At 45.9% G+C, this 26745-nt stretch overlaps 1 protein-coding gene across 1 annotated transcript in view; it reads right to left on the bottom strand.

Moving 5' to 3' along the window:
• Positions 1 to 246: 246 nt before the first annotated feature.
• The window catches only part of GXYLT2 (glucoside xylosyltransferase 2), an 80467-nt gene continuing 53968 nt past the window's right edge, over positions 247 to 26745 (bottom strand). Inside the window, exons 4-7 of the mRNA XM_055137027.1 lie at positions 22661 to 22912; positions 20248 to 20371; positions 7298 to 7470; positions 247 to 809 (exon numbers count right to left, since the gene is read on the bottom strand). Coding sequence (XP_054993002.1) covers positions 627 to 809; positions 7298 to 7470; positions 20248 to 20371; positions 22661 to 22912 — 732 coding nt within the window. The 3' untranslated portion in view covers positions 247 to 626. The remainder of the gene's footprint in view (positions 810 to 7297; positions 7471 to 20247; positions 20372 to 22660; positions 22913 to 26745) is intronic.

Here is a 26745-nt window from a genome sequence, read left to right as displayed (position 1 = left end):
AATCTTTCTAGTTAACTACATAAAAATCTCAGCATGGGACCTGTTTTTACTCAGACTCACTATTTTATCAATGCTCTACAATGGGAAAAGATATCCAGCAAATAAATATAAAGGAGAAGGCTGAAAGAAAATACATTGAAAATTATACTATTCCACTGATTGGAAGGATTTTGGCTAATCTAATCTTGATTTTGACTCACTGAATTCTTCAGTTCAAATTTTTTAAAGTGTTTTAACAACAAGCAGTGTTGCATTATAACAAGGAGGAGGGGTGACATTATTGCATAGAAAGTCTAAGGGACGGGAAACATGTAGCAGATTTCGTGGACATTGTTTCAGACATTTAACAGCAATTGGAAGACAAAAAATTTTTTTTTAGAGCTAGCTCAACAATGTTACATAAGAAATAGTATAGTTTAGAAACAAACCCAGAGCCATAAGTAGCATTGTGGAGGGGAAAAAGTAAGCATATTACCTCTTAGGGGCATTTAGAAAGATGTAATAAGGCATTTAAAATTCAATTGTCATAGAGCACCATTGAATATTCATACAAAAAATGATCCAGACAGCTTAAAGAGAAACATGGTTCATGAGATGCCTAACTGACTCGCAATGATACAAACTCTTCAATGCACCTGGTTGGGGCCAACACGGACAATCACGTGTTTCTCATAGGCCCGTTTCATTGTTTTCTCAATCTGCTTCAGAAAAACTTGTGGGATTCGTCCACACAAGGTGTGCACAGTCTCCAGAAACTTCAGCTGAAGAGGGTAGTACAGAGACTGAAAGAGATTGTCTTGAAAGGGAAACTGAAAAATAATGAAAGAAGGAAGTTGAGTTACTCAAATGGCACTGAAAATGCAAATAACTTTCATTGTGATACGAAGCAGGAAACAATCAGAACCACGCATGGAGTCACAGGGGGTATGTTCACAGACAGCGGAAGGGACCAACCACTGAGGCACTGAGGTTAAATTCTTGACTCAATACTGTGCAACCTTCGGCCATTACTTACCTGCTCTGGCCGTCAGTTTATCTCTTTCTAAAACATGATTTGGGGCCACAGGGATAGTACAGGGGGTAGGGTGCTTGCCTTGCATGTGGCCGACAGGGGTTCAATCCTTGGCATCCCAATGGTCCCCTGAGCCTTCGAGGAGTAACTGCTGAGTGCTGAGCCAGGGGTAAGCCCTGAGAACTGCTGGGGGTGGACCCCAAAATGGTTTATTAGAGTTCTTAAGACTTAAAATTTAGGGTCAGAGAGATAGTATAGGAGGCAAGGCAAGGCATGGGGCTGTATTGGTGTGACCTGGTTCAAAATCCTGGCACATATATGATCTGAGCATGGAGCCAGCACTTGGAATAGTCTCTGAACACTGCATAATGTGGCGTCAAAACATACCTCCTCCGGGGGCCGGAGCGATAGCACAGCGGGTAGGGCGTTTGCCTTGCACGCGGCCGACCTGGGTTCGATCCCTGGCATCCCATATGGTCCCCCAAGCACCGCCAGGAGTAATTCCTGAGTGCAAAGCCAGGAGTAACCCCTGAGCATCGCTGGGTGTGACCCAAAAAGCAAAAAAAAAAAAAAAAAAAAAAAACCATACCTCCTCCAACCCCCCCCCAAAAAAATCCCCAAATTAAAATTTTTAAAGCAAAGTATTACTCTGCTCCAGAGAGATAGCACTGGAGTAAGGTGCTTGCCTTGAATGTAACCAATGCCAGTTAATTCCCTGGTACCACCTATAGTCCCCTGAGCACCACCAGGAGTGATCTCTGAGCACAGAGACAGGAGTAAGCCCTGAACACAGCTGGATTGGACCCCTCCTCCCAAAACTAAACACTAACAAAGGCAAAGTATATCTCTAAAGATGGAGCACAAGGTAAAGAGTACAGTGTGCAGAACAAAACCAAAATAAAATTAGTGCTGGAAGATGGCTAAAGGGCTGGAGTGTATGCTTTGCTTTTGGGGTCTCAGGTTCAATCCCCATCACTGTATGGCCCCTAATTACATCTCTGTGAGTCATCCCTAAGCATCACCAGAAGTGAGCCTGGAACAAAAATGAACCAAACAAACCAAATACAGTGAATGATCTTTTTAGTTCTTCTTTCATTGGTAGCAAGCTAATGAAACAAAGTTAATGGTCAGATGTGTGTGTGTGTGTGTGTGTGTGTGTGTGTGTGTGTGGTGGTGGTGGTGGTGGTGTCTGTGCTTTGGGGGTGGGGAGGTGCTTGGCGATGAATATCAGGAAGCCACGAAACCAGGATATGATCTGAAAAATGAGTAAAAATGATCCTATTTTTAGTCTAGGGCTCTAGACTTAAGAACCAGGGTCTGGAGAGATAGTCCAGGGGCTCCGTTCAGGCTCCTGCCTTGCATGCAGCCATGTGCAGTGTGATCCTGGGTACCACATGGTCCCCTAACACTATCAGGAGTGATGACTAGTCACAGACTTAGGAACAGTCTTAACTTCCCCCCAAATAAATAAATTTGAATGTAATGAAGTTATAAATGGAAAAAAAAAAAAGACAAGACCTAACCGAAACCTGCAGACTGGAGCCCCTCAGAGGAAACCTGAGCCATGCGGGGCCGTGGGAAGACTGGCAAAGTAGACCCGAGTCCTCTCTGCAGACCCGCTGTCCCCTGGCACTGACTCCCAGCCACACGGGGAGCCCGAGGCCTGGCAAGCCTGGGAAGGGCCTAGATGCCGCCAGCACTTGGAGGCAGCGCGTGCACCCACCCGTGCATGCTGCGTCACTTCCTGTCTGCTGCAGCCCCCATTTGCCATTGCTTGCACCCCTTAGAAACTTATTCGGGGCCACCCGAATCCTAGCCAGGGTGCGTAATTCCTTCTCTTTGTTTTCAGAGCACTGCACGGAGGTACTGGAACACCCCAAATGGAGTGTGCTTTCTTTACACACTCTCTTTTTTCTAGAGTTCCTTAACAAAACTTTTCGATTGCACTGTTCGGCTGTCTCTTGAAAGTTCCTTTCTGTGAAAATAGACAGTGAGCCTGAAAGGTCTGGGCGAAGCTCAGGACTGAACTTTTCCTGGGAGGGCATGACCCTGCCTCAGCTGAGAACTATGACTCCCCACAAATATGTGTGTGAGGAGGGCAGGAACATGGGAACAACTCAGCACAGGTGAGATGCGTCTCCAGTGCAGCTGGCCAGCTGGCCCTGAGGCTGGTGGGGCTCTGCCATCCACCTAGCAGGAGCTGAGACTTGCAGGGCTCCACCAGCCGAGCACTTGCTCCAACCACAATGTGGTGGTAGGCCAGGAGGAGCGAGGGGTGGGCACTCCCTCTACTGGGGCCACACCCACAAAACTTGCCTCTCCCATGTCTACCTCCCTTCCCATTGACAACATTTTGGAGGACCTAGCCAGGAGAAAGAGTCAAGGAATCAAACTAGTCACAACACCTTGGAGATACTGAGGCAGAAGCAATAGTGCAGTAGGTAGGGTGCTTGACTTGCACTCTGCTGACCCACATTCCATCCCCAGTCCTGGTATCCCCCATGGCCCTGAGTCTGCTCAGAGTGACCCTGAGGCCAGAGCCAGGAGTCAGCCTGCCCACTTCTGGGTGTGGCCTAAAACCAAAAAAAGAAAAAAAATCCTTTAGGATATATCAATGGTGAGCTTATGATCACCACAATTGCCCAGTTGAGCAGTTATTAGTGAAAATAATCATTAATGGGCTTTATTTTCATAATTTAAGTATCTGTATTATTGTGACACCTTAGCCCAACTTCATACTGGGTTTCTGTTTTGTTTGCTTTGCTGGGTATCAAACCTGAGCCTCCGGCATGCAAAGCCTGTGCCCCAGCCTTTCTGTTCACCTCTCCCCAGCTCAAATCTGTCAGGCTGCTGAGTTATAGGCAGGTGTCAAAGTTTTATTGACTAAGAAAGGCCTCTTGGGTCAATTCAAAGATTCAGTGTTGGTAAGGATGAGGAAAAAGAAAAGAAAAGAAAGGTGAACAGGGTCAGGGCAGTGCACCTCCACCCCCAGCAAGAATGGGTGTCTAGTTTCCCAGAATGCCTGAACACCTTTAAAGGCCATCCCAAGTCTTAGCTAAGTGTGTTTACCAGAAACGAGGCTTTCTTCTCAGAAGGAGATTATGCACTCCGTAATGTGAGACCTCTTTTGGGATGCTTTTTCTTCTCTGGCAGAACTGAGACCATTGATAAACTCTCTCACCTGCTCCTGGGTCTGGGGCTTGTATATCTAAATGTGATGACGTCACAGAAGAACAGAACAAGCTGATGTAATTCAATCATGGGGCCCTGTGAAACTAACGCTACCCAGCTAGCCAAGGTGATTAGAATAAGCCTATATGCTCCTCTTTTCAAAAGGTTCTTGAGAACAGAATCTGGCCATGCAAGCTGGAGTGATAGTACAGTGGGTAGACCATTAGCCTTGCAAGTGGCAGACCAGGGTTTGATCCCTGGTCCCCTATACACTGAGACTGCAATCCCTGAGTGCAGAGTCAGGAGTAAACCCTAAACAATGGTGGGTGTGGACCCAAAACAACAACAACAACAACAACAAAAACCAAAAATCATCTGGCCTTTGCAATCCAATAGCAGGAAATGCAGGAGAATAAAAATGCATGAGGTTGGCCACCTGAAACACTCTCCCAGCTTGAAGACCATTCTGGTAGCTCCACAGCTGGAATTCTCTGGGATTCTCCTTAGCAAAATGCAAAAAGTGCATATACACAGAGTATGTTATTACATGCAAGGATTCACCTCAAGCTCATTCCTGCCAGAGCCTCAAGAGGGTTTATGAACTCAGGAGGGTTCCAGAGTTAGGAAAAGTTTACCGAGGGCTGTAGAGACAGTATAGAGGGTAAGATGCATGCCTTGCATGTAACCAACCTGCGAGTTCTATCCCCAGCATCACATGGGGTCTCTTGAGTCCCACCCAGGAGTGATCCGTGAGCACAGAGCCAGGAGTAAGCCCTGAGCACCAACAGGTGTGGCTCCAACACCCTTCACTGCCCGCCACCCGGCAAAGGGGAAAACATTCTAACAGAGCCTACATATTTTTAGCCAAGGGTTGGCCAACTTTATCCATGAGGGACTGGAAAGTAGATATGAGGTTTGTGGGTCACACAGTTTGTGTAACTATCTCTGCTAGATATTAGGCTGTGGAAAAAAGCCACAGACATTATATAATTGAATGGACGTTACTGTGCCTATACAGCTTCATTGATAAATCCTAACATGTGAATTCCATATAATTTATTCTCATATCATGAAGTAGACTTCTTTTAGTTTCCCCCTTAACGACTAAAAATTTAAAAATGAAACCAAGCCAGTTGTTTCACCCACCCGTCTTTCAGAATTGGGCAGCAAGCTAGACTGGGCTTCATCTGCTGATCCTAGTCCACATGGTGGAATTTCCCTTCCATTGCGGTCACAGTCAGGGTCACCACTGCTGGTCTGTCCTGAGGATACAGGGAGGCAGAGGTTCCCGGAGCATGGGAGGCCAGGCGGGGGCAGCAGGACTGTGATTTTAGGTGAACTCCAAAGAAAGTCTCTTCCAACCTTCCCATTTACTCAGGAAGTTAATTCATATCACCTCTATGTCACCTCTTTAACAACACCTGTTAAACCATCTCTTCCAGAAGGCGAGAGGGGCCTCAGGTTCTGAGATTCCAGCTCAGGCCAGAGCCTAGCTATTACCTGGAGATACAGCTGCCTCCCTGTACCAGTCTTGGTGCAAAGAAATTGTCCTGTGGTTTTCTTAGGGAAAAGACAGTGCCCTGTGATTTTTCGGTTAGTTTTTGGGCCACAGTCAGTTGATGCTCAGGCCTTACCCCTGGTTTTGTATTCAGAGATCAGTCTTGGTGGTACTTGAGGGTCCAAATGGGTGTTGGGGATTGAACTTGGGTCCGCAGCATGCAAGGCAAATGCCTTATCCACTTGGCTCCCACCCTACAATTTTGTTTCATTTGTTTTGTTTTTGAGCCATGCCTTGTAATGCTCAGGGCTTACTCCTGGCTCTGTAACACTGTCGTCCCGTTGCTCATTGATTTGCTAGAGAGGGCACCAGTAACGTCTCCATTGTGAGACTTGTTGTTACTGTTTTTGGTATATCGAATACGCCACGGGTAGCTTGCCAGGCTCTGCTGTGTGGGCATGATACTCTCGATAGCTTGCCAGGCTCTCCGAGAGGGATGAAGGAATTGAACCCGGGTTGGCCACATGCAAGGCAAATGCCCTATCTGCTGTGCTATCGCTCCAGTCTGCTGTACTCAGGAATTATTCCTGGTGGTGCTCAGGGGGCCATATGGGATGCCTGGGATTGAACCCAGGTTCTCTGTGTGCAAGGCAAGTGCCTCACCTGCTGTACTATTACTCTGGCACCCTTGTGACCTGTAATTTTCTTAGGAGGTGGTAGACAAGGACTTGTATCAGCTGTCCAGCCTGCTGAGTATGTCTAGTTTCTGCTTTTTGGGAAGTTTATCTGAGTAATGTTTCTCTTTGACTGCCTTTCCATCTAGCCCTTCGCTGGGTCCAGGAAGAGGCAGGCTTCTCTCGCTAGGTAATGCTCTCCAGCTTCTGGGTGCAATCCTTGGCCAGGTATCTGTGGTGGGTAAAAATGGTACACTAGGGTGCTGGAGTCTTTTTTTTTGCCTCTTGCTTACCCTGAAGCAGTATACAAATAAAGCTTTGAGTGTGACCTAGATTGGCCTCCTGGTTCTCACCTACCACCTTGATATCTGATTGTTCAACAAGGTGAAGCTGACAACCAGGCAACACATTCCCCTCAAACAGAATGATTTTATTATTAGTGCCTTATCTTTTGTGAGTGTGAGGGGTTTTGAGGCCAAATCCAGTAGTGTTTAGGGACAATCCTGGCTCTGTGCTGAACATTGACCATGAGGGTGGGGGGGGGCGCATATGGAATGCCCAGGGATTGAACCTGGACCAGCAGCATGCAAAATAAGTGCTTTACCTCCTGCCTTATCTCTTAGCCTCTTATTGTATTATCCTTATCCTAAATCCTTACCCTCTATAATAGCCAATGGTACCTGGTTTCTCCTACTGATGGAAAACTTCCTCCTTCAGTACATTCATTTAAGGAGCAGAAAAGAGCCACTGGCTTAGCAATATGAAGTTGAGTGCATCAAGTATGAGGTGTCTAGTGGATTTCATGAAACACATTAGCAGAGATTGGGAAAAAGTGATATAACTCGAAGCATTCGGGGAGTATGTTCATGGGGCTGGGCTCAAAGCACCTGTCTACTTCATGTTGATGAGCAAGCGTCTGGAGAGGGTGGGGAGCATACTTACGTCCCGTACTGCTTCATAGAGTGCTCTGAAAATCGGCTGCTTATCATCATGGTAGACACCTCGGTTCCCATGTAGGACAGAAACACCCTCACGCTCGGCCTCTTTGCAGTTGCTTCCATACATGCAGTGATCAGGACGGTAGTTCCACTGGCAGGGGAACACATAGAGACACTCTAGTGGTGACAAGAGAAGAGACAGGCGGGGATGAGTCAGCAAAGGAAAAGAAAAGTCATAAGAGCAAATGGAAAATGCCCCAAGAAGAGAAGCAGAAGAAGTGCATGTGCCAAGGTAACTGCCTCTACACCACAGGTGCATGGGGGCATCTGTCGCTCTGGTCCTGTGGTCTTCCCTGATTGCCAGAAGTAGAAGGAAGATGCTCCTGGCCACTGGTGGGTGCAAAGAGACCAGGCATGCTCTAACCATGCCAGTAGAACAGCACGGTCTCCAAGCACTTCTAATGTGATGATGGGACATCTACCTTAATCCTACTGATTTAGAAGAGTTCTTCCCGCTCACTAAGATTATAAAACAACCAGTAAGTTCATGACTCCATGAAGGTCTGTTTTCTTCACTGGATGCCTTTAAAAGCATTGAATCATGGCACTCTGAAAATGCATCATTGATTATGGGAGAGGCCCCACAGGTGAGCACATGAGGCTGATTGAGAATTGTGATTAGAAGCACAGTTTGTTGGAAACTAAAGGACGAATGCATCACAGCAGGCTGTGGGGTGCCCTCAGCACTGTGTCTTACGGGACCTAGAGACACCCAGGTATTTGCTATAAAATTCCTAACTGCTCAAAACTGACTTGATTCTTCTTTTCTGGGGAGCTCTGGGTTTCAGTTTTTCATATTTCTTTTACTTGCACACGTGCACGCGCAAACGCACACACACAGATCACACACACACACACACACACACACACATATATACACACCATAGCTGGGAGAGGTCAGAGCATCACCTGCTCACCCACAGTCACAAGTCTCCAGTTTGAATCTCAACTCCTTGGTCAGCTGTGGGAACTTTCTGCACTTACTTTATTTTTCTTTTGGGGCTCAGGGGTTACTCCTGGTTCTGCACTCAGGAATTACTCCTGGTGGTGCATTTGTGTGTGTGTGGGAAGGCATATGGGATGTCAGGTATTAAACCTGGGTTGGCTGCGAGCAAAGCAAGTGCCGTACTCACCGTACTATTGCTCTAGCACCACTTTTTGCATTTTAATACAGAAGCAGAGGGTAGATATGGAGACTGTATGAGTAAAAGTATCTAAATATGCCTTGGTGCTTTACTCTGGGTCTGAACCCAGTCCAAACCGCTCACTGGCATTGACCTCCCTTATAATATTTGCCAGGGCATTTACATTTGCTGTCCCTGCTCAAAACCCTACCAATATTCCTTGTTGAATGAATGGCTGTTGAATCTATCTCTGCTTTTGTAAATGACTGATTGACTGAATCAGCAGTTAAAAACAAAACAAAACAAAACCAGAGCCCACACCTAGCAGTGCTCAGTGGACTCAGGGCCAATCCCAGTAATGCTGGGCCCAGGAGCGGAGGCCTGGCAGTTGATCCTCTGCCTGGCCGCCAGGGCTACGTTGGTGCTGAGGGCGTGGAGGCATGCAGTTCTGGAACTCAAACTCAGGGCCTTGCACACATGCTCTGCCACGTGACCTTACCTCCCCAGCCCTCAACATTCAAAACAAAACAAAATGGGCATTACTTGAACAGCCTGTAGACACCGTCCATTTCCTGCCACTAGGAAATTTCTATTGCCGATGAAAGTTTTCCCATCACAAAGTTTAGGAACCTATCACGAAAGCAGCTTCTTTCCCTTTGCAGCCTCTTTAAAGGACTGTGCCTTGCACGAATGAAATACAAAGGCTGGGAAACAAAATAGATATAGGTTTAAAGCCGACTTCTATACATCCACATCATCGCTCTATGAGATTTTAGTGAATAACCATGACAACTGACCTTTGCTTAGAAACAGTAAAGAGAATCTCCAGGTGTGACCCCAGAACAAAAACTAAACAAAAATATATTCTTAGTGGGTAGGAGAAATAGATCAGTTGATAGTCCAGCTGCCTGAAGCCAAGCAGGTTCAATCCCTGGCACTCTCTATGTCTCCTGAGGACTTCCAGGAATGACCCCTGAGCACAGAGCCAGGAGTAAGCCCTGAGCACTACTGGGTATGGCTGCAAAATATCACCTCTCCAAAAAAAATATTCCCTGGCTAATCTCTCTCCTCTCTCTCTTTAAACTTATTTATTTATTTACTTATTTTGGCCACACCTGATGGTGTTTTGAGGACCATTTTTGCCCGGGATCAAACCTGGGGCTCCTTTGAACAAAGCATGCATTTTAGCCCTTTTAACCATCTTCTTGACTCAGTTCTTAAGATCATTTTATGTATTAGATAAGAAAAGCAAATACATACAGTTGAGGCAAAGGCAAATTAAACTATTTTAAGATGAGCAAATAGTTTCATCAGCACATCTTAAACAATGGAGAAGCGCAGCCTTAGGGTAAGAGCTTAGATATTCAGTTACATGATCTGGGAACCGTGAGAGCTTAGATATTCAGCTACATGATCTGGGGCCGGTGCAGGGCATAATGGAGGCCATGCAAGAGGTGACAACATTCAGGCAATTCACTTGTCTCCTTCCAATCTGTGGCACAGGATCCTAAGACAAGTCTCTAACGCTGGCCCATTGCTGGCAGAGAGCACTCAATAGGCAGAGAGCAGACTTTGCATGCAGGAGCCTGGACCCAATCTCTGGCTCCACAAGACACCCCCCCCTTCCACACACACACACACACAAAAGATCTGGGAATAGCCCCGGAGCACTGCTGGAGTTGGCCCCCAAACCAAAACCAACAAAAAGGTCAGATGAGGGGGTAGGGATGTGACTTGGTGGTCGGGCATTTCCCTCAGATGTGTGAGGGCAAGGCAAATGCCACCCCTGTTGTACTATTGCCTTTGCCCTAATAAAACTGTTACTCACTCTCTTTTTTCTGTGAGGGAAGCAAAGGATCAAGAAAGTCTGGATAGAATCTTGGGCTGATTTTCCTTTCCTACAGTTCCACAGCTCCCCGAGAAACCTGGTGACTGGGGTCACCACATTGGGTAGCAAAACTGTGACTCAGGACAGTTTGAGGACTGTCTTGGGCTGGGGGAATGTAAGGTCTGTGCTGCACAGGTGCTCAGAGCAGACTCAGATCAGTCCTAAACTTTCCAGGCACTTCCTTGGGTCACTGGGGTGGAGAGTGAGGGGTAGAGAGACAGTGGGGCGGGAAGAGAGAGAGAGAGAGAGAGAGAGAGAGAGAGAGAGAGAGAGAGAGAGAGAGAGAGAGAGAGAGAGAGAGGTGCAGAGAGAGGAGAGGACAAAACAAAAGAAGTAAGGAGAAGACTCACTTCGTGGGTCTGTCACTCTTTTCCCCACTTCACATAACGTGTATGTTTTGTGAGAACAGAAACCTTGTCTGTCCTTGTGACTGGCACATAGTAGGAGTTCAAAAATGTTCTCCTCACTCCCTGTATACCCTTCCCTTGTGTTTTTCTTCTTTTCTTTATCCTTTCTTATTTTATCTTTTCCTATTTTTGATTAGATTTTTCTTTTCTTTTTTTTTTTCTTGGCAATTTCTGCTTAATATACTTTGTTTTACCATGTGCTCTTCTTTGGGAGTTTTCTCTCCCATTTACTTCCCCTTTCATTCCATTCTTTTAATTCCGTTCATTCCACCAACCTACACTTCCACAGCCCAACTCCATTTAAGGAGCCCAGCCTGCTGTGAAAGACAATCCTTCTCTCACACTCCACCCTCTCGAGCTTATGTCAGAGCTCAGGACTTCCACAACTGCCCCAAACAATGACTTGGTGCCAGTATTCCAGAACAGCCCTCGCACCATCTGTGGCATGTCAACCCTACCTCCCACTCGGAACTGCCAGCGCTAGGGGAGAGCAGAGTGCATTCCCCTGCCCGGCCACCAAGGCAGCGACCCAGGCAGGGTGTGGACAAGCTACAGAAGAGGCTACTTATTAGGTTCATCCTGAAGCTGGAGCAATAGTGCAATGGGGAGGGCGTTTGCCTTGCACGTGGCTAACCTGGGTTCCATCCCCATATCCCACATGGTCTCCTGAGCACCACCGCCAGGAGTGATTCCTAAGTGCAGAGCCAGTATTAATTCCTAAGCATCGATGGGTATGGCCCAAAAACAAAAGCCAGAGAGAGCAAGAGAGAGAGAGAGAGAGAGAGAGAGAGAGAGAGAGAAATGATTATTTGTTAACTTTTAGTAAACAAAATAGTTTTAACTGAAAGAAATTTAGAGAAATGTGAGGGGAAAGAAAGAAAGACAAAGTTCAAAAGAACCTCCTTCAGAGTGGGAAAGGCCCCATGTGACTACCCTGCTCTGAATTCTGTGTGTGTGTGTGTACACATCACACTCCACTTACATTCCACAGAAATCTATACATATTCACCATTTTGTGCCTCTCTCTAGGCAGAAATGTATGGTTCTGCTCTGGCTGGATGCCCTTCTTCACCCTCTTTACCTGGTTCGTTTCATTTTCTCCTCTGTCACAGTCCACTGTCCTAAAAACTGCCCCTCCAGAAAGAACAGCCGTGGCCTGGCTCTCACACCCGTGCTCCCCCTGGAACATGTTTCCCCCTTGATTGTCTCTGTGCCTTTTTGCTTGCCTACTTCCACTTGGGTCTCAGAAGCCCGTGTTCTCTCCTGAACATGGACTTTTCCCTTTCTCTCCCCTCACATCTTTCTAAATAACTTTCAATAAAAATTTTATTGCTTCACAAAAAGAGAGAGGGAGAGGAAAGACGGAAGAAAAGAAAAAAAAGAGAGAAAGAAAAGAAAGAATGAACGAAAGGAAAGAAGAAAGAAAGAAAGAAAGAAAGAAAGAGAAAGAAAGAAAAAGAGAAAGAAAGAAAAAGAAAAAGAAAGAAAAAGAGAAAGAAATTGGGAAGAAGGAAATAACAAAGGAAGGAAGGGTGGAAGAAAGGAAGGGCGAAAGGAAAGAGGGTGGAGAGAAGGAAGTGTGGAAAGGAAGGAAGGAAGGAAGGAAGGAAAGAAGGAAGGAAGGAAGGAAGGAAGGAAAGAAGGAAGGAGGGAGGGAGGGAAGAAGGGAGGGAGGGAAGGAAGGAGGGAGGGAAGGAGGGAGGGAGGGAGGGAAGGAAGGAGGGAGGGAAGGAGGGAGGGAGGGAGGGAGGGAAGGAAGGAAGGAAGGAAGGAAGGAAGGAAGGAAGGAAGGAAGGAAGGAAGGAAGGAAGGAAGGAGGAAAAAAAGGAAGGAAGAACAGAACTAGACCTAGTTGGTCATGTCTGAGGAAGGAGAATGTTCCCTAACTTGGCTCTTTGGGCCTTGACAACCAGCTCCTGGGTAGTCTCCCACCAAGAAAAGTGAGACCATGGGCAGAGGGACAGTGCAATGCGCAGGGTGCCTGCCTTGCATGTGGCCCACATGGTGTGATTCCCAGAACCCTACATGGTCCTGAGACTGCCAGGAATGACCCTTGAGTCCAGAGCCAGGAGTAAGCCCTGAGCACTACCGGGTGTGGACCCCAGATGAAAACAAAGTGAAGCTATGTCACACATAAAATTGAATATAAATGTTCAAAAGGGAAAACCCAGAATAACTACTAAGTGGAAACTACTGGGATGACTATCAACTGAAGAAAGAATGAATAAAATGTTGGCCCATTAATGTGATGCAGTATTATTTTGTAGTAAAAATGAATGAAATACTGACACATGCCAAAAAATTGATGGAATTTGAAAATATTCTGACTGAAGGGTGTCTGTCACAAAAGAATACATATTGTAATAATTATCTTGGAAAAAAGTACCCTGAATATGTAGTGTCAAGGGCTTGGAAGAGGAGAGAGCGATTTCTTTTTTACATTTTAAAAACTTTTTTTATTAGTGAATCACCGTGGGGTACAGTTACAGATTTACAAACTTTCGTGATTGTGTTTCAGTCATACAACGATCAAGTGCACGTCCCTCCACCAGTGCCCATTCTCCAACATCAATGATCCCGGTATCCCTCCCACCACCCCTACCTACTCCCACTGCACCCCACCCTGCTTCTGTGGCAGGGCATTCATTCTCTTTCCTTTCAGGTATTGTAGTTTGCACTCAATGGCATTGAGTGGCCATTGTGTTCAATCTATAGTCTACCTTCGGTTCGCATCTACCAACCTGAACTGGTCCTCCAAATACCCTTCACTTGGTGTTCTCTTCTCTGTCTGAGCTGCCTTTTCCCCAGCATTTGAGGCTGGCTTTTAAGCCATGGAATAAAACTCCTGGTCCTTATCTCTATTATTCTTGGGTATTAGTCTTCTATTCTGTTACTTTATATTCCACAGATGAGTGCAATCTTTCTATGTCTCTCCCTCTCTTTCTGACTCATTTCACTTAACATGGTATTTCTTTTTTGATTTAAGAAGATGTTGTAAAATCAGTAATGATTGTTTCATGAGCATAATAAAATTTTGGACTTCATAGGGGTAGTTGTGTAGTATATGTTTTATAACTCAATTAAAACTATTAAAACCAGAAAAATCTAATGTTCTTTATAAACTGCTAAATTATATATGGACTTACTTTGTTTTGCTTTTTGGGTCACACCCAGCAATGCTCAGGGGTTACTCCTGGCTCTATATTCAGGAATTACTCCTGGCGGTGTTTGGGGACCCATATGGGATGCTGGGGATCGAACCCAGGTTGGTCATGTGCAAAGCAAATGCCCTACCCGCTGTACTATCGCCCGACCCTATATGGACTTAATTTGCTTTTTCTCCATTTTTCTTTTTTTTTGGTGGGGGGGCAAGGGCATACCTGGAAATACTCTGGGATTATTCCTGGCTCTATATTCAGGGATCAGTTCTGGTGATGCTCAGGGAACACTCTACAGTGCTGGGGATAGATCCTGGGTGAGCTGATGCAAGAAAAGCACCTTACCCACTGGGCTATCTCTCTAAGCCCCTAGTTTGAATTTTTGAGACTGTTGATTTTACCATGCTGTCTTCCAATGTTTTAACTAAAAATTAAACAGAAATGTTCACAGAAAAAAAAAAACTTTTTAAAGGCGGTCTGCCTATCCAAAGTGAATTAATTCACCCTTGGGCTAGGAGTCAAGTCAGAAGCTGAGTAAGTCCGGTACCCAGCCATCCTCTCCCTTCCTTTCCATTCCTCCCTCTCTCAAGGAATTGGACCACGCGCAACCAGAGAACGAGTCTGAGAAATGGAACCAGATGCGCTGGAGAGAAGCAAAAAAAAAAAAAAAGACACCAGAGGGCCTCAGAGGGATTGAGAAACCAGCTTCAGTCCAAGCAGCTCCCAGAGAGAGAGTGGAGTGATTCAAGTGCTCATGCCTTGTAGCTGGTCTGACTGGAGTTTTGTTTCCTGCATCTTAGGCACATTAACCAAACAGCAGTTTTCTCTGTAGCATCCTCTACTGGCCATTCGCAGACATATTCTCTGTTATGAAACTCTGCTCTTGACGCAACCACACCTGTCAAGATGTTAGCTCCAGCCTTCCATCCCTTGAAGAAGCTGCATTGCCTTCCCTTCACAGAAAGTTAAGTGAAGCCCCATGGGGTGGAGCTAAACTACCTGCAAGCCCTGCCCCATGGCCTTCAGCCCCATCCCCACGGACTTAGCTATTGCCACCTGAGTGGGTCTATAACCCAACATTGAAATTCCACAACTACAGGCACTGGGTACGTAACTTTATATTTACTGTCTAAAATCAAGAGTTTAAAACCAACTTTTAGCTCCTCATTTTTTCTGTTTTGAGGGAAGTGGTGCACACACCAGGTGATACTCAGGCTCTGCACTTAGGAATTACTTCTGGCAGTGCTCAGGGGACCATATGGGATGCCGAGGATGAAGATCAAACCCCAGTTGGCCACAAGGAAGGCAGGTGCCCTACCCACTGTACTACTGCTCTGGCCCCTAGCTGCTCATTCTTAAACTTTTAAAAGCAGCATTAACAAGTATTGAGAAAGTTGCAGATATGAACTGAGGTTTTATGTGTCTTGGCAGATCCACTGAACTCAAAAGAGCTGTAACAATAAATAAGTTTGTCTCCAAAGGTGGGGTGTGCCCCCAACTCTCCTTTTCAGAGAAGAAAGTAGCAAATCTCTAGGCTTTCTTGATTTTGGGCCACACCTGGGGGGTGCTCAGGGCTTACTTCTGGTGGGCTTGAGGAACATAAGAGATGCCGGGAATGCAACCCAGGTTGGCCACGTGCAAGGCAAACACCCACTGTACTATCTCTCTGGGCCTTTTGGAGTTTGCTTTAGTGTTTCTTTTTTTTTTTAAAAAAAAAAGACAAACAAGTAATAGTTTGCTCTTATTGACATAAGCAACTGACAATATTAACAGCAAAAAGCTTACAACATGATGCCTCTCACTGGTCTTTCATTCAAAGCTCCCATGTTTATTGAAAGTTCTGCATGAAGTAAGAAAGAGGGAGATCACATGTAGGTCATACAAAGGACAATCCCTGGGTTACTTAACACTCACTGAGCAGAAGCTATAATACTTGCATACTTGCAGCTCGACTCCATGGTAACTTTGCTACATATTTTCAAACCCAGTGATTTAAGAGAGCACAGAGGGAATAAAATAAAGTGGGCTGGTTTTCTGCCCCTGTAATGACAAGGGGCAAGTGTCCATCTTCCCAACTGCTCATGACTGTCTCCCAGTATTACCAACTCCTTACGTCCTCAGATAATCTGCAACCGGATCAGAGGAGTTTTGGGCACTCAACTGTGCATATCTTTTGAATTCCTTGATTTGGGAATTCTTAGGAAGAAAGTTTCAGCCACAGGGGCTGGAGTAATAGCACAGCTACCAGGTAGGGCATTTGCCTTGCACACAGCTGACCTGAGTTCGATTTCCAGCATCCCATATGGGTCCTTGAGCACTACCAGGAGTGATTCCTGAGTGCAGAGCCAGGAGTAACCCCCGAGCATTGGGGGTGTGACCCAAAAAGAGAGAGAGAAACAAAGAAAGTTTCAGCCACAAAACAGAGTGAAAACATCAACACTTAAAGGAGAGAATGCCTTCACTAGGTTTTCCAGAATCCAATTAAGAACTTTCCTGCCCTCAAATACAGGGCTATATAGATCCTTACTCTGGTACACATTAGCCACGCAGCAAACTATTCACCTTCTTTCGCCTGATACCTCTATCTGTGAGGTGGACGTAATGAGGATAGAGAAAAAACATCCTTAGGAGAGCACTTGGCACTTGGTGCATCAGACACTTCAGCAATGACTTTATAGCTCCACACTTCTGACCTGGCTCAGGCTGAAACCACTTTGTCTCTGCTGGAACTGGGGTGGAGTTCTTCCTTCTGTGTGGCTGCACCTGGAATGAACCCTTGGTCTGCGGCTTTGGGCTAAGGAACAGAGAGTGAGGGTCTTTTCAAAGAGAGGAAGAACAGCCTCGTGAGAGAAGGGCATGGGAGAACCCTCCTGGCACCCCTCTCCTGCTGCAGACCCTTGGTTAAAGCTGCCAGCCTTCTCTCCGATCCCTGGATTTCAATGTGAAGCCAGCTTTGCTTGTTTGGGGCCTTACCCAGCAGTGCTAGGGGGCTATTCTTGATTTGGTGTTCAGGGGTGGTTCCTGGTGGGGCTAGGGACCATGAGGTAGTAGAATGAACCTATAGCTCTGCATGCAAAGCAAACGCTCCAGCCCAACGAGCTACCTCTCCTGTCCCCACCAGTGTGCTTATTATTATTATTATTATTAAAAGTATCTTCTGCACTAGACAAACTCCAGGGTAATTTATTTGTATCCAAAAATCCTAAATAATACATCTACAGCTAGAAAATAATGAAATCTGCTTCTAAAAGAAAAGGAAAACTTGAAACTAACTGTTACTGTTACATGGGAGCCTACTGTGCCTTTCAGTTCATGACTTAATGCCGAGAATCCTTTCCAGAAACTCCATTATCAATGTACTCTTTTTCTTTTTCAGGATTTGATCATCCACACCTCTCCTCAGGATTTGATTCAGTTTTTTTGGGGGGGGGCACCTGGCAGTGTTCAGGGGTTACTTCTGGCTCTGTACTTAGGAATCAGTCCTGGTGGGGCTCAGAGGACCATATGGGATACTGTGATCAAATCTGGATCAGTCTCATGCCAGACGAGCACTCTACCCTCAGTATTACCATTCTGGTCTTTTGATTCAGTTTTTGTTATTACTAGTTTTTAATTTCAGAGACTTGTTTTATAAAATAAATAGTAGGTAGCTAGGGAACGGGCTCTAGGGATGAAATGCATACTTTGCATGTGGAAGTCCAAGGCTTAATCCCTGGTACATCGTGGTCCCCAGACCACTAGGAATGACCCCTAGTAAGGAACCAGCAGTAGCCCCTGAACACTGCTGAATGTACACAATTGGACTAGGGCGATGCAATGCTCAGTCTTTTGGGGTCACACTTAGCGATGCTCAGGGGTCTCAAGAATCACTCCTGGCAGCCCTTGGGGGAACCATATGGGATGCCAGGGATCAAACCCAGGTCAGCCACATGCAAGGCAACATCCTACCCACTATATTATCACTCTAGCGCCAATGCTCAGCCTTAACAGGGAGGAAAATCTTGCCCTTTACAGTAACATGGATAGATCTTGGGGCGATGCTGTTAAACAAAATGAGAAGGAGAAAGACCAACACAGTCTGGTTTTACTTATGGATGGAATATAAAGAAACAACACCAACGAACAAACAACACAAAAACAAACCTTTACAGTTTGTCAGTAGAATGGCAGATGGCGGCGGGGAAGGTGAGGGTCTGAGACAGGGAGAGGGTCAACTGGGAGGTGGACGATGGGAACTGACATCTGGGTGTGGTGTGACAGGGACAGCTGCTGAGGTGAAAACTGAAATTGAAATCTATACAGCATCAAGACTAATAGGACCTCTGTCTATTTGGGTTTAGGGCCACATCTGGTAGTATGCAGGGTTTACTCCTGGCTCTGCTCTCAGGGGCTCTGGGGACCATATGGGATGCTAGGGATCAAACCCCGCTTGGCTGCATGCAAAGCAAGCACCCTACCTGTTGTACTTTCTTTCTTTTTTATGAAGCAAGGTAATTTTATTGAAACTTATTTAGAAAGATATGAGGGGAGAGGAAGACGTGTGGGAGGACACAGGCTGGAAGAGCAAGCTAACCTGCCGTCCTTTTGCGCTGGTCCCATCCTACTCACTTTGATTGTCCTTCTTAGAAGAATAAAAGAGTTACCAAAAAAAATGGAATCCCGGGAAGCTGGAGGGATTTGTCAGCAGGAGCACCTATACTGCAAGTCTGAGCCTGGAAATCAGATCCTGGGCTGCTCACGTGCATGTCGGTCCTCGACCCCCAGTGATGCTGCCCCCTGGAGGGAGCAATGCCTGGTGCCCAGCCGGGTGTGTGATGGCACCTGGGCCAGGAGAACAGCCCCATCAAGCACTGTGCATCGTAACAGGAGCCAAGGGAAGGGAACAGAGAAGACAAACAAGCAAATCAAGAACTAAACATAGTCTAGGGAGCACTCAGGCGGGGGGTGAGGGACACGTACCTGCCCTGACAAAGTCCTGGCCCCTGAGGACTGCACCCCCCACACACACCCCAAACACACACTGCAGCCATGCCAAGGGCTCAGCTCCACCACTACACTGATATTCTCTGCAGAGATGCCAAACTGCCAATAATTTCAAGTACCCCAGCACCCAGGTTGAAAATTCTGGTGTCTTCTCGGAGTCAGGTGGACACTCTTCCCCACCCTCTCCCTCCCGTACTTCCAGAAGCCTGGGCAGTCATGCCCACCTCCCACATCCACCACCAGGTCAGTTCATTCAGACCACAGATCCTGGAGTCTCTGGACTGCACAGCTTTATGGGGTCGAGCAACACCTCCTAGTTCTTCAATACTGAAATTCTAGTAGGAGCACACCATTTAGACGGGAAAGTAACATGAAAGCAACTAAACTCAACAAACAAAAACAATCACATGGTGTGCATATGCTCCCCAAGCCCGTGTGCTGCTTGTGCCCCTGTGGCCGAGCACATGTGGCGCCTGAGCACATGTGTCACCCTCATCTCCCCTCTTTGTTTTTTGGGTTTTTTTTTTTTTTTTGCTTTTTGGGTCACACCCAGCAATGCACAGGGGTTACTCCTGGCTCATGCACTCAGGAATTACTCTTGGCGTTGCTCGAGGGACCATATGGGATGCTGGGAATTGAACCTGGGTCGGCTGCGTGCAAGGCAAACGCCCTACCCGCTGTGCTATCGCTCCAGCCCCCGCATCTCCCCTCTTGAAATGTGAACTTTCATGTTTTCATATCTAATACTGGGATGTGCATAGGGATCTCTCCGCTTTTGGAGAAACCGGGTTCTCTCTTGAGCACATTGCTCTCCCTTTCTCTCCCTCCTTCCCCTTCCTAAAAATCTCCAAAGAAAATCTGCTTTTACTTCAAAAACAAAAAACAAACCAAAAAACCCCAATCACACAGAAGGCTCAACTAGCAACAAATAGCTTAACAAATTCTTAGATAAAACTTAACAATCCTGTGATCAGATAGAACAATTTTCACATTAAAATAGTTGATGCTTTTATACTTATTAAATATTGGAGTTTTGTTATCTAATCAATTTCAACTCTGGAACTGTATCAACAGTAGTGTCTTTTGTCTATATTAATATAAATTAAAAAAAAAAAAAGAACTAAAAGGAGTCCAGTGTTGGAGGCTTCAACATTTGGCTTTCTGTGTCAGCGACTCAGGCCCCCCTCTGAGAGGCCCCAGGGTGCGGTGACAACACCCAGCCTGGCGGGAACACGGGCCCAATTCAAGTCAGTGAATGACTGACCAGGCTGGAATGTGCTCTGGGGGGGCGCGCCCTCACCCACCCTAACCAGCATTCTCACAAGAGCGCCTACCTGGATTGAAATAAAATATGATGTTTAACAAGTCCTGGTCTCCCCACGTGATGGAGTTCTTGTATTTTTGGTACAGAGGATACAACATGTCCTCCCAGGCCAGGCCTTCTGGAATCAGGCTGTTCTGGAAAAGAGCAAAGCATCAGAATGGCTGAGGCCAAATCAACACATCCACACACGCAGCCTGGACCCCGCCCCCCAACACCCCAGCCTCCCCTCGCTCCCTGCCCAGAATGGAACAACCGAAACTACGGTCCCGCCGGCCGCAGGCACCAGACACTGCAAAATGCGGGGGGAGGCGAGCGCTGGTCAGGCGCACGCGCGGGCGCAGAGGGGCTGGAGCGGAGGCCTCCGGTGTGTACTCAGGAGGCCGTGATGAAAATTAAACCCCTCTCTTAGGCTTCATTCTTGCCTCGTGGCATTCTAAGGGAAAAAAACCTTTTTCCTTGACTTTAAAAGATTTACTTAGGGGCTGAGCGATAGCACAGCGGGTAGGGCGTTTGCCTTGCACTCGGCCGACCCGGGTTCATTCCCAGCATCCCGTATAGTCCCCCGACCACCGCCAGGGGTAATTCCTGAGTGCAGAGACAGGAGTAACCCTGTGCATCGCCAGGTATGACCCAAATAGAAAAAAAATTACTTCTACAACAAAAATACACGTGAACAGACTAAATACTTAGCACACCAAGAGGTGAAATTTAAAAAGTTGAAATTTTCTTCCTCTGTTCTCCCACAATTGCCATTATCATTCCCTCAGAGTATCCACACCTAATAACTGTCCATCTCTTAGGTATTCTGGAAATTTCTAAGACATAAAAGAAAACATATCCTAGGATATGCTACACTGCATTCTAATTGTCCACTTAAATTTTTTGGAGGGATTTGGGACCACACCTCTCAGTGTCCAGGGGCTACTTCCAGCTCTGTAGTAGAGGGAGCGGTCACTTCTAGCAATGCTTTGGGAACCAGAGGGTGTTGGGGACCAACCTGGAGGAGGTTGCATTCGAGGCAAGCATCTTAAATGTTGAATCATCTCTCCAGTCTCTTCACAACAGTTTTTAAGATCTTATTGATCTCAGTTATTAATTCAATCTAGTTCCTTTTACTGTGGGTATTTTTAAAACTAGTTCTTTACTGGTGTTCATTTAGTCTTTTCAGTTGTTTTTTTTTTCTTTTGGGGGGTGGCACGGGCACACTCAGTGGTGCTCAGGGCTTACTCTTAGCTCTACACTGAAGGATCATTCCTGGTGGGGTTTGGGGGGCCATTTGTGATGCCAGGGATTAAACCCAGGTGGGCTGCGTGCAGGTCAAGCGCCTCCACCTGCTTTGCTCTTGCCCTGGGGCCCCAAGTCTTTTAGTTTTTTGTTAGGATAAAAGAGGAGGTTGTAAAAAGTCTTTTAGAAATATCTCTGCATGGGTGGGACTTGGGGATGGGTGGGGGGTTACTGGGGATATTGGTGATGGAAAATGTGCACTGGTGGAGGGATGGGTGTTCAATCATTGTATGGCTGAAACTCAAACATGAAAGCTTTGTAACTGTATCTCATGGTGATTCAATAAAAAAAAGAAACAAATATTTCTGCATATATAAATATATCCTTAGATAATTCAAAATTTTTTTTCCATGATTTTCAAAGTCTTGGATACAGAATTCAAACATATGGAATTAAAATTTGCAGCATAATATTCATGAATAGTAACTGGTGAAGATTTTAATTTCATGATCATTTAGGTTTCTGCTGAATAAATATTCTTTAACTTTCCAAATCCATTTCCCTTACCTGGATCTGGATCTGCCTATTATTACCTACATGCCACTTAAAAACCAGCACAGTGACATTCTAGAAGTATCCCCTTTGAAAAGACAAAATCCTGGTTTTCACATATTATATTACAATTTTTTTTTGGTGTTTGTTTTTGGGGTCAGACCCAGCAGTGCTTAGGGGTTGCTCCTGGCTTTGGACTCAGGTATTGTTCCTGGCGGTGCTTAGGAGACCATATGGAATATTGACAATTGAACCCAGGTCACAGAGATGTCCTGACAATACTCAAGTGAGTCACCAAATGCAGTTTTGTCTTGTTTGTTTTGCCAGCGTCCTACCCAGTGTACTATCACTCTGGCCCCTCACATATTTTAATAATTTTGATGGGGGTGCCCAGAACTAACTCCTTACAAGTATAAAACATGATCTGCTACCAAGCTATATTCTTGACCACATTGCATTTGTAGAGAGGGTTACACCTGGCCATGGTCAAGGCTTATTCCATGCTCTGTTCTCAGGGATAACTCCCGGTAGTGCTTGGGGACAGAACCAAGGTTGGCCACAGGCAAGACAAGTGCCTAAGTTCCTGTATTAATTCCCTGGTCCCAAGCCTGCACTTTTAAACAAGAGAATATAAAATACTTCCTTACCTTGAATTGGGCACTTCTTATCCGCGTCAAATTCATAAGCATGACTCCTGAGTTAATTCCTGCAGAACCATAGAAAGGATGGCGCGCAAAGCGGCTGTACCAGCCAATCTTGGAGATTTCATGCTCAGGGGCCATGGCCGCGAGCTGGGTAGAATTAAATTGTCTCAGAAGCTTCCAGAGGTCATCGACAGGTCTCAGAAAGAGAACGTCAGTGTCCACGTAGAGAAGGGAGTCCACGTCTTTTAAGATCACCTTTGTGTGAACAAGAAGAGAAAAAACAGAAACAGACCTATGAGAAAATACATTCCTATGTTTGTACTGGCATTTTGTGACGGCAAGCTCAGACACACTCCACTGAATTCTCCATTATTTAAAGCTGATGCACATGGGCATGATATATACATGTATCACCGTGATTTCAGTCTGGAATAATTTTATTTATTTAATATTATAAACAATATAATTATATTATTTATCATAATTATTATGGTTTTTTTAGGGGCAGCTAAACCTGGCACTGATAGAGAGCTACTCCAAGCTCTGTGCTCAGGGCTCGCTCTCAGCCATGCTCAGGGGATCATGTGATGTTGGGATCCCACCCAGGCCTCCCACAGTTGAGCTCTCTCTCTGGCCCCCTTGATAATTTTATTTACTTTTTGGAGGGGGCACACATGGAAGTTTTTAGGGGTTATTTCTTGCTTTGCACTCGGGTATCACTCCTAGTGGGCTTGGGGGACCATATGAGATGCCGGGAATAGAACCCAGGTTGGCCATGTTCAAGGCAGGCCCCCCCACCTTAAATTTTATTTATTAATTTATTTTTTAAAGATTTTGTTATTGACTCACTGTGAGATAGATCTTTACAAAGCTGTTCATAATTAGGTTTCAGTCATACAGTGTTTCAACACCCATTCCTCCCCCGTGTACACTTCCCAGCACCAGAGTCCCCAGTTTCCCTCCCATCACCTCCCCCAACCCCAGCTCACCTTTATGATGGGCAATTTTCTTCTCTCTCTCTCCCCCTTTCTCTCTCTCCCCCTCTCTCTCTCTCCCTCTCTCTCTCCCTTCCTCTCTCTCTCTCTTTCTCTCTCTTCTTTCCTTTTAGGCATTGTGCAGTATTTGCAGTGCAGATACTGAAAGGTTATCTGGTACATCCCCTTACCTATTTCTAACACTCAGTACTTGTCCAGAGTGATCATTTCCAGCTATTATTACCCCCTTGAATTTTAAGGGGGTAATAATAGTCAACTAGTAGTCAACTAACTTGACTAGCTATAGTTTTCTCTTTTTAAAAATTTATAGAATAATAGATTTTACAAACTAATATCAATGAAATTACGATGATGATCTGGCAACCTTTTCATGATAGATCATCTTGATATACTTCCTAGCAACTTGAAGATCCTAATTTCACATTTAGGGTGAATTTGTTTTTCCTCTTCCATTTATTTATATATTCTGGCTCTGGGGCCACACCCTGTGGTGCTGGGAGTTACTCCTGGCTCTGTGCTCAGGGGCCCATGTTGTTCCAGAGCTTCGGCATGCAAAGCCCGTGCTCCAGGCTTGAGCCATCTGCTTGGCTCTCATTTCTCTAGGTGAGGGATGGACCCGGAGCCTCACACATGCCAGGTATATCCTTTGCCTCTAAGCCACATCTCCAGCCTATCAGATCAATTATTTAAAATCACAAGGGGGCTGGAGTGATAGTACAGAGTGATAACACAGTGAGTAGGGCATTTGCTTTGCATGCAGCCAACCTGAATTGGTACCACTGAGTCACATCTCTGCCCTATCAGACCAATCATTTGAAATTAATACACAAGGGGCTGGGCTGGTATAGTACAGCGAATAGGATGTTTATTTCACATGCAGTTGACCTGGGTTTGATCCCCAGCACCCCATAATATCCCCCGAGCACTGCCAGGAGTGACCCCTGAGCACAAAGCCAAGAATAAGCCCTGAGTACCACCAGCTGTGCCCCCAAACTAAATAAATAAATGCAAATAAGTACACAAACTTAAATGTTCCATCATTCTATCTTTACTTTTTTCTCTTTGCCCCCGAGAGCTGTAAATCTCACCACTGTTCTATTTTATCGCACTAAGATTCTATTCTGTTCTTTTGTTTTGGCACCTCCAAGCAGTTCTTGGGGGCCCACCTTGTCAGGGAACAAACTCCCATCTCCCCCTTCCAACAGAAGCCTTTCAACTCATTAGCTGAAAAAACACTCCAGAAAATCCACTCTTCCTAGTCCACTGTTTCTCTGAAGGTAATTCTGCAGCAATTATTGCCCAGTTAATTTGAAGAGGATCATTGTTGGGCATGTTATAATGAGGAGTATTTATGGAAAGAACATAAAATTAGACATCCTAATTTCCTTTTGAAAATGATCAGTATTAGAAATAAGATCTTTTTTTTTTCTTTTAGAGAAGAAGAGAAAAGGGCAGCCCACAATAGCTATTTGTACAGACGCTGAGGGCTGAGATGGGTGTTCTTGCGCCTTCCCCCTGCCCCTGGGGTTCTACCTGCAGTGCCCCCTGCTGGCCATCTGTGTCCGAGCACCTGTGGCCAATAGCCACCACCAGGGGCTCTCTCATCTGTTCATCTTTAAGTCCCTTTGACTCCACCTGGTTCTGATTTTGCCACTAAAAGTTGAAGGCTGAGGGCCGGAGCGATAGCACAGCGGGTAAGGCGTTTGCCAGGTTCAATCCCTGGCATCCCATATGGTCCCCCAAGCACTGCCAGGAGTAATTCCTGAGTGCAAAGCCAGGAGTAACCCCTGAGCATCGCTGGGTGTGACCCAAAAAGCAAAAAAAAAAAGTAAAAAAATAAAAGTTGAAGGCTGAAAGTTTTGGGTCCCAAAGTCAAACAATTTGGAATTTAAAATCCACTTCTAAGGGGCTGGAGCGATAGCAAAGCGGGTAGGGTGTTTGCTTTGCACGCAGCTGACCCAGGTTCGATTCCCAGCATCCCATATGGTCCACTGAGCACTGCCAGGGGTAATTCTTGAGCACAGAGACAGGAGTAACCCCTGTGCATCGTTGGGTGTGACCCAAAAAGCAAAAATAAAATAAAATAAATAAAATCCACTTCTACTATCAACTATGTGGTCCTGGACTAGCAGCTTAGCCCTTGGAAGTCTGTTTCCTCACTTTAAAACTATTTGGAGGCCAGATAATACAGCGGGTAGGGCGCTTGCCTTGCATATGGCCGACCCAAGTGCGGTCCCTGGTATTGCATATAGTCCCCTGAGCACTGCCAAGGGTGAGTCCTGAGTGAAGAGCCAGGAGTAAGCCCTGAGCATTCTGAGCAACCCAGGGTTCAGGGAAGCAGGTGGGATTATGGGATACTGGGGATCTAACCCTGGTCGGCAGCATGCAAAGCAAACGCCCTATTCTCTGTACTATCACTCCAGTCTCTTGTGCATTAATCTTAAATAATTGATCTGATACACTGGAGATGTTGCTCAGAGGCAGGGTTTATATCTGGATGTGTGGGGCTCCAGGTGATCTCTGACCCAGATAAATACAGAGCCAGGGAGATGGCTCAAAGGACTGGAGCAAATGTTTTGTATCATTGTGGGTGGCCTCAATCACTTGTATCACTTATCATCCCGTTGATCTTCGATTTGCTCGAGCGGGCACCAGTAACGTCTCCATTCGTCCCTGTCGAGTGCTAGAGTAGCCCAATGGTATCTGCTCACTCCAGAAATAGGAAGAGCCTCAAACTGTTCATTCAGGAAGAAGTCTGACTGACCATCTCATAGGTGGGCGTCTACGCGGTCTTTTGACGTCCCGTGGAATCCTGTCGGTAACAGCTCTAGTCCAGCGGTCGTCTCTGAATCGCATTATGTGTCCAGCCCATCTAATTTTTGATGCCTTGGAAAACGAGACAGCGTCCCTGATTCTTGATTGTCGACGGAGGTTGGAACTCCATTGGAAAACCCCAGTGCTCCTCTTCTGTCAGTTGCCTATAACTAGCTTAACCACTAGAATCCTATCTGTTGGTATAAATACATTTGTGGTGACCACATTTCTCCCCCCTGAGTCTAAGGCTAGAACTCTGAGCACCTGCAATGTTAGTTA

Source organism: Sorex araneus, chromosome 4, assembly GCF_027595985.1.
Source record: "Sorex araneus isolate mSorAra2 chromosome 4, mSorAra2.pri, whole genome shotgun sequence".
NCBI classification, from domain to species: Eukaryota; Metazoa; Chordata; class Mammalia; order Eulipotyphla; family Soricidae; genus Sorex; species Sorex araneus.
Note: the sequence above shows the minus strand (reverse complement) of the source record. Positions and strands in the feature narration are given on the sequence as shown.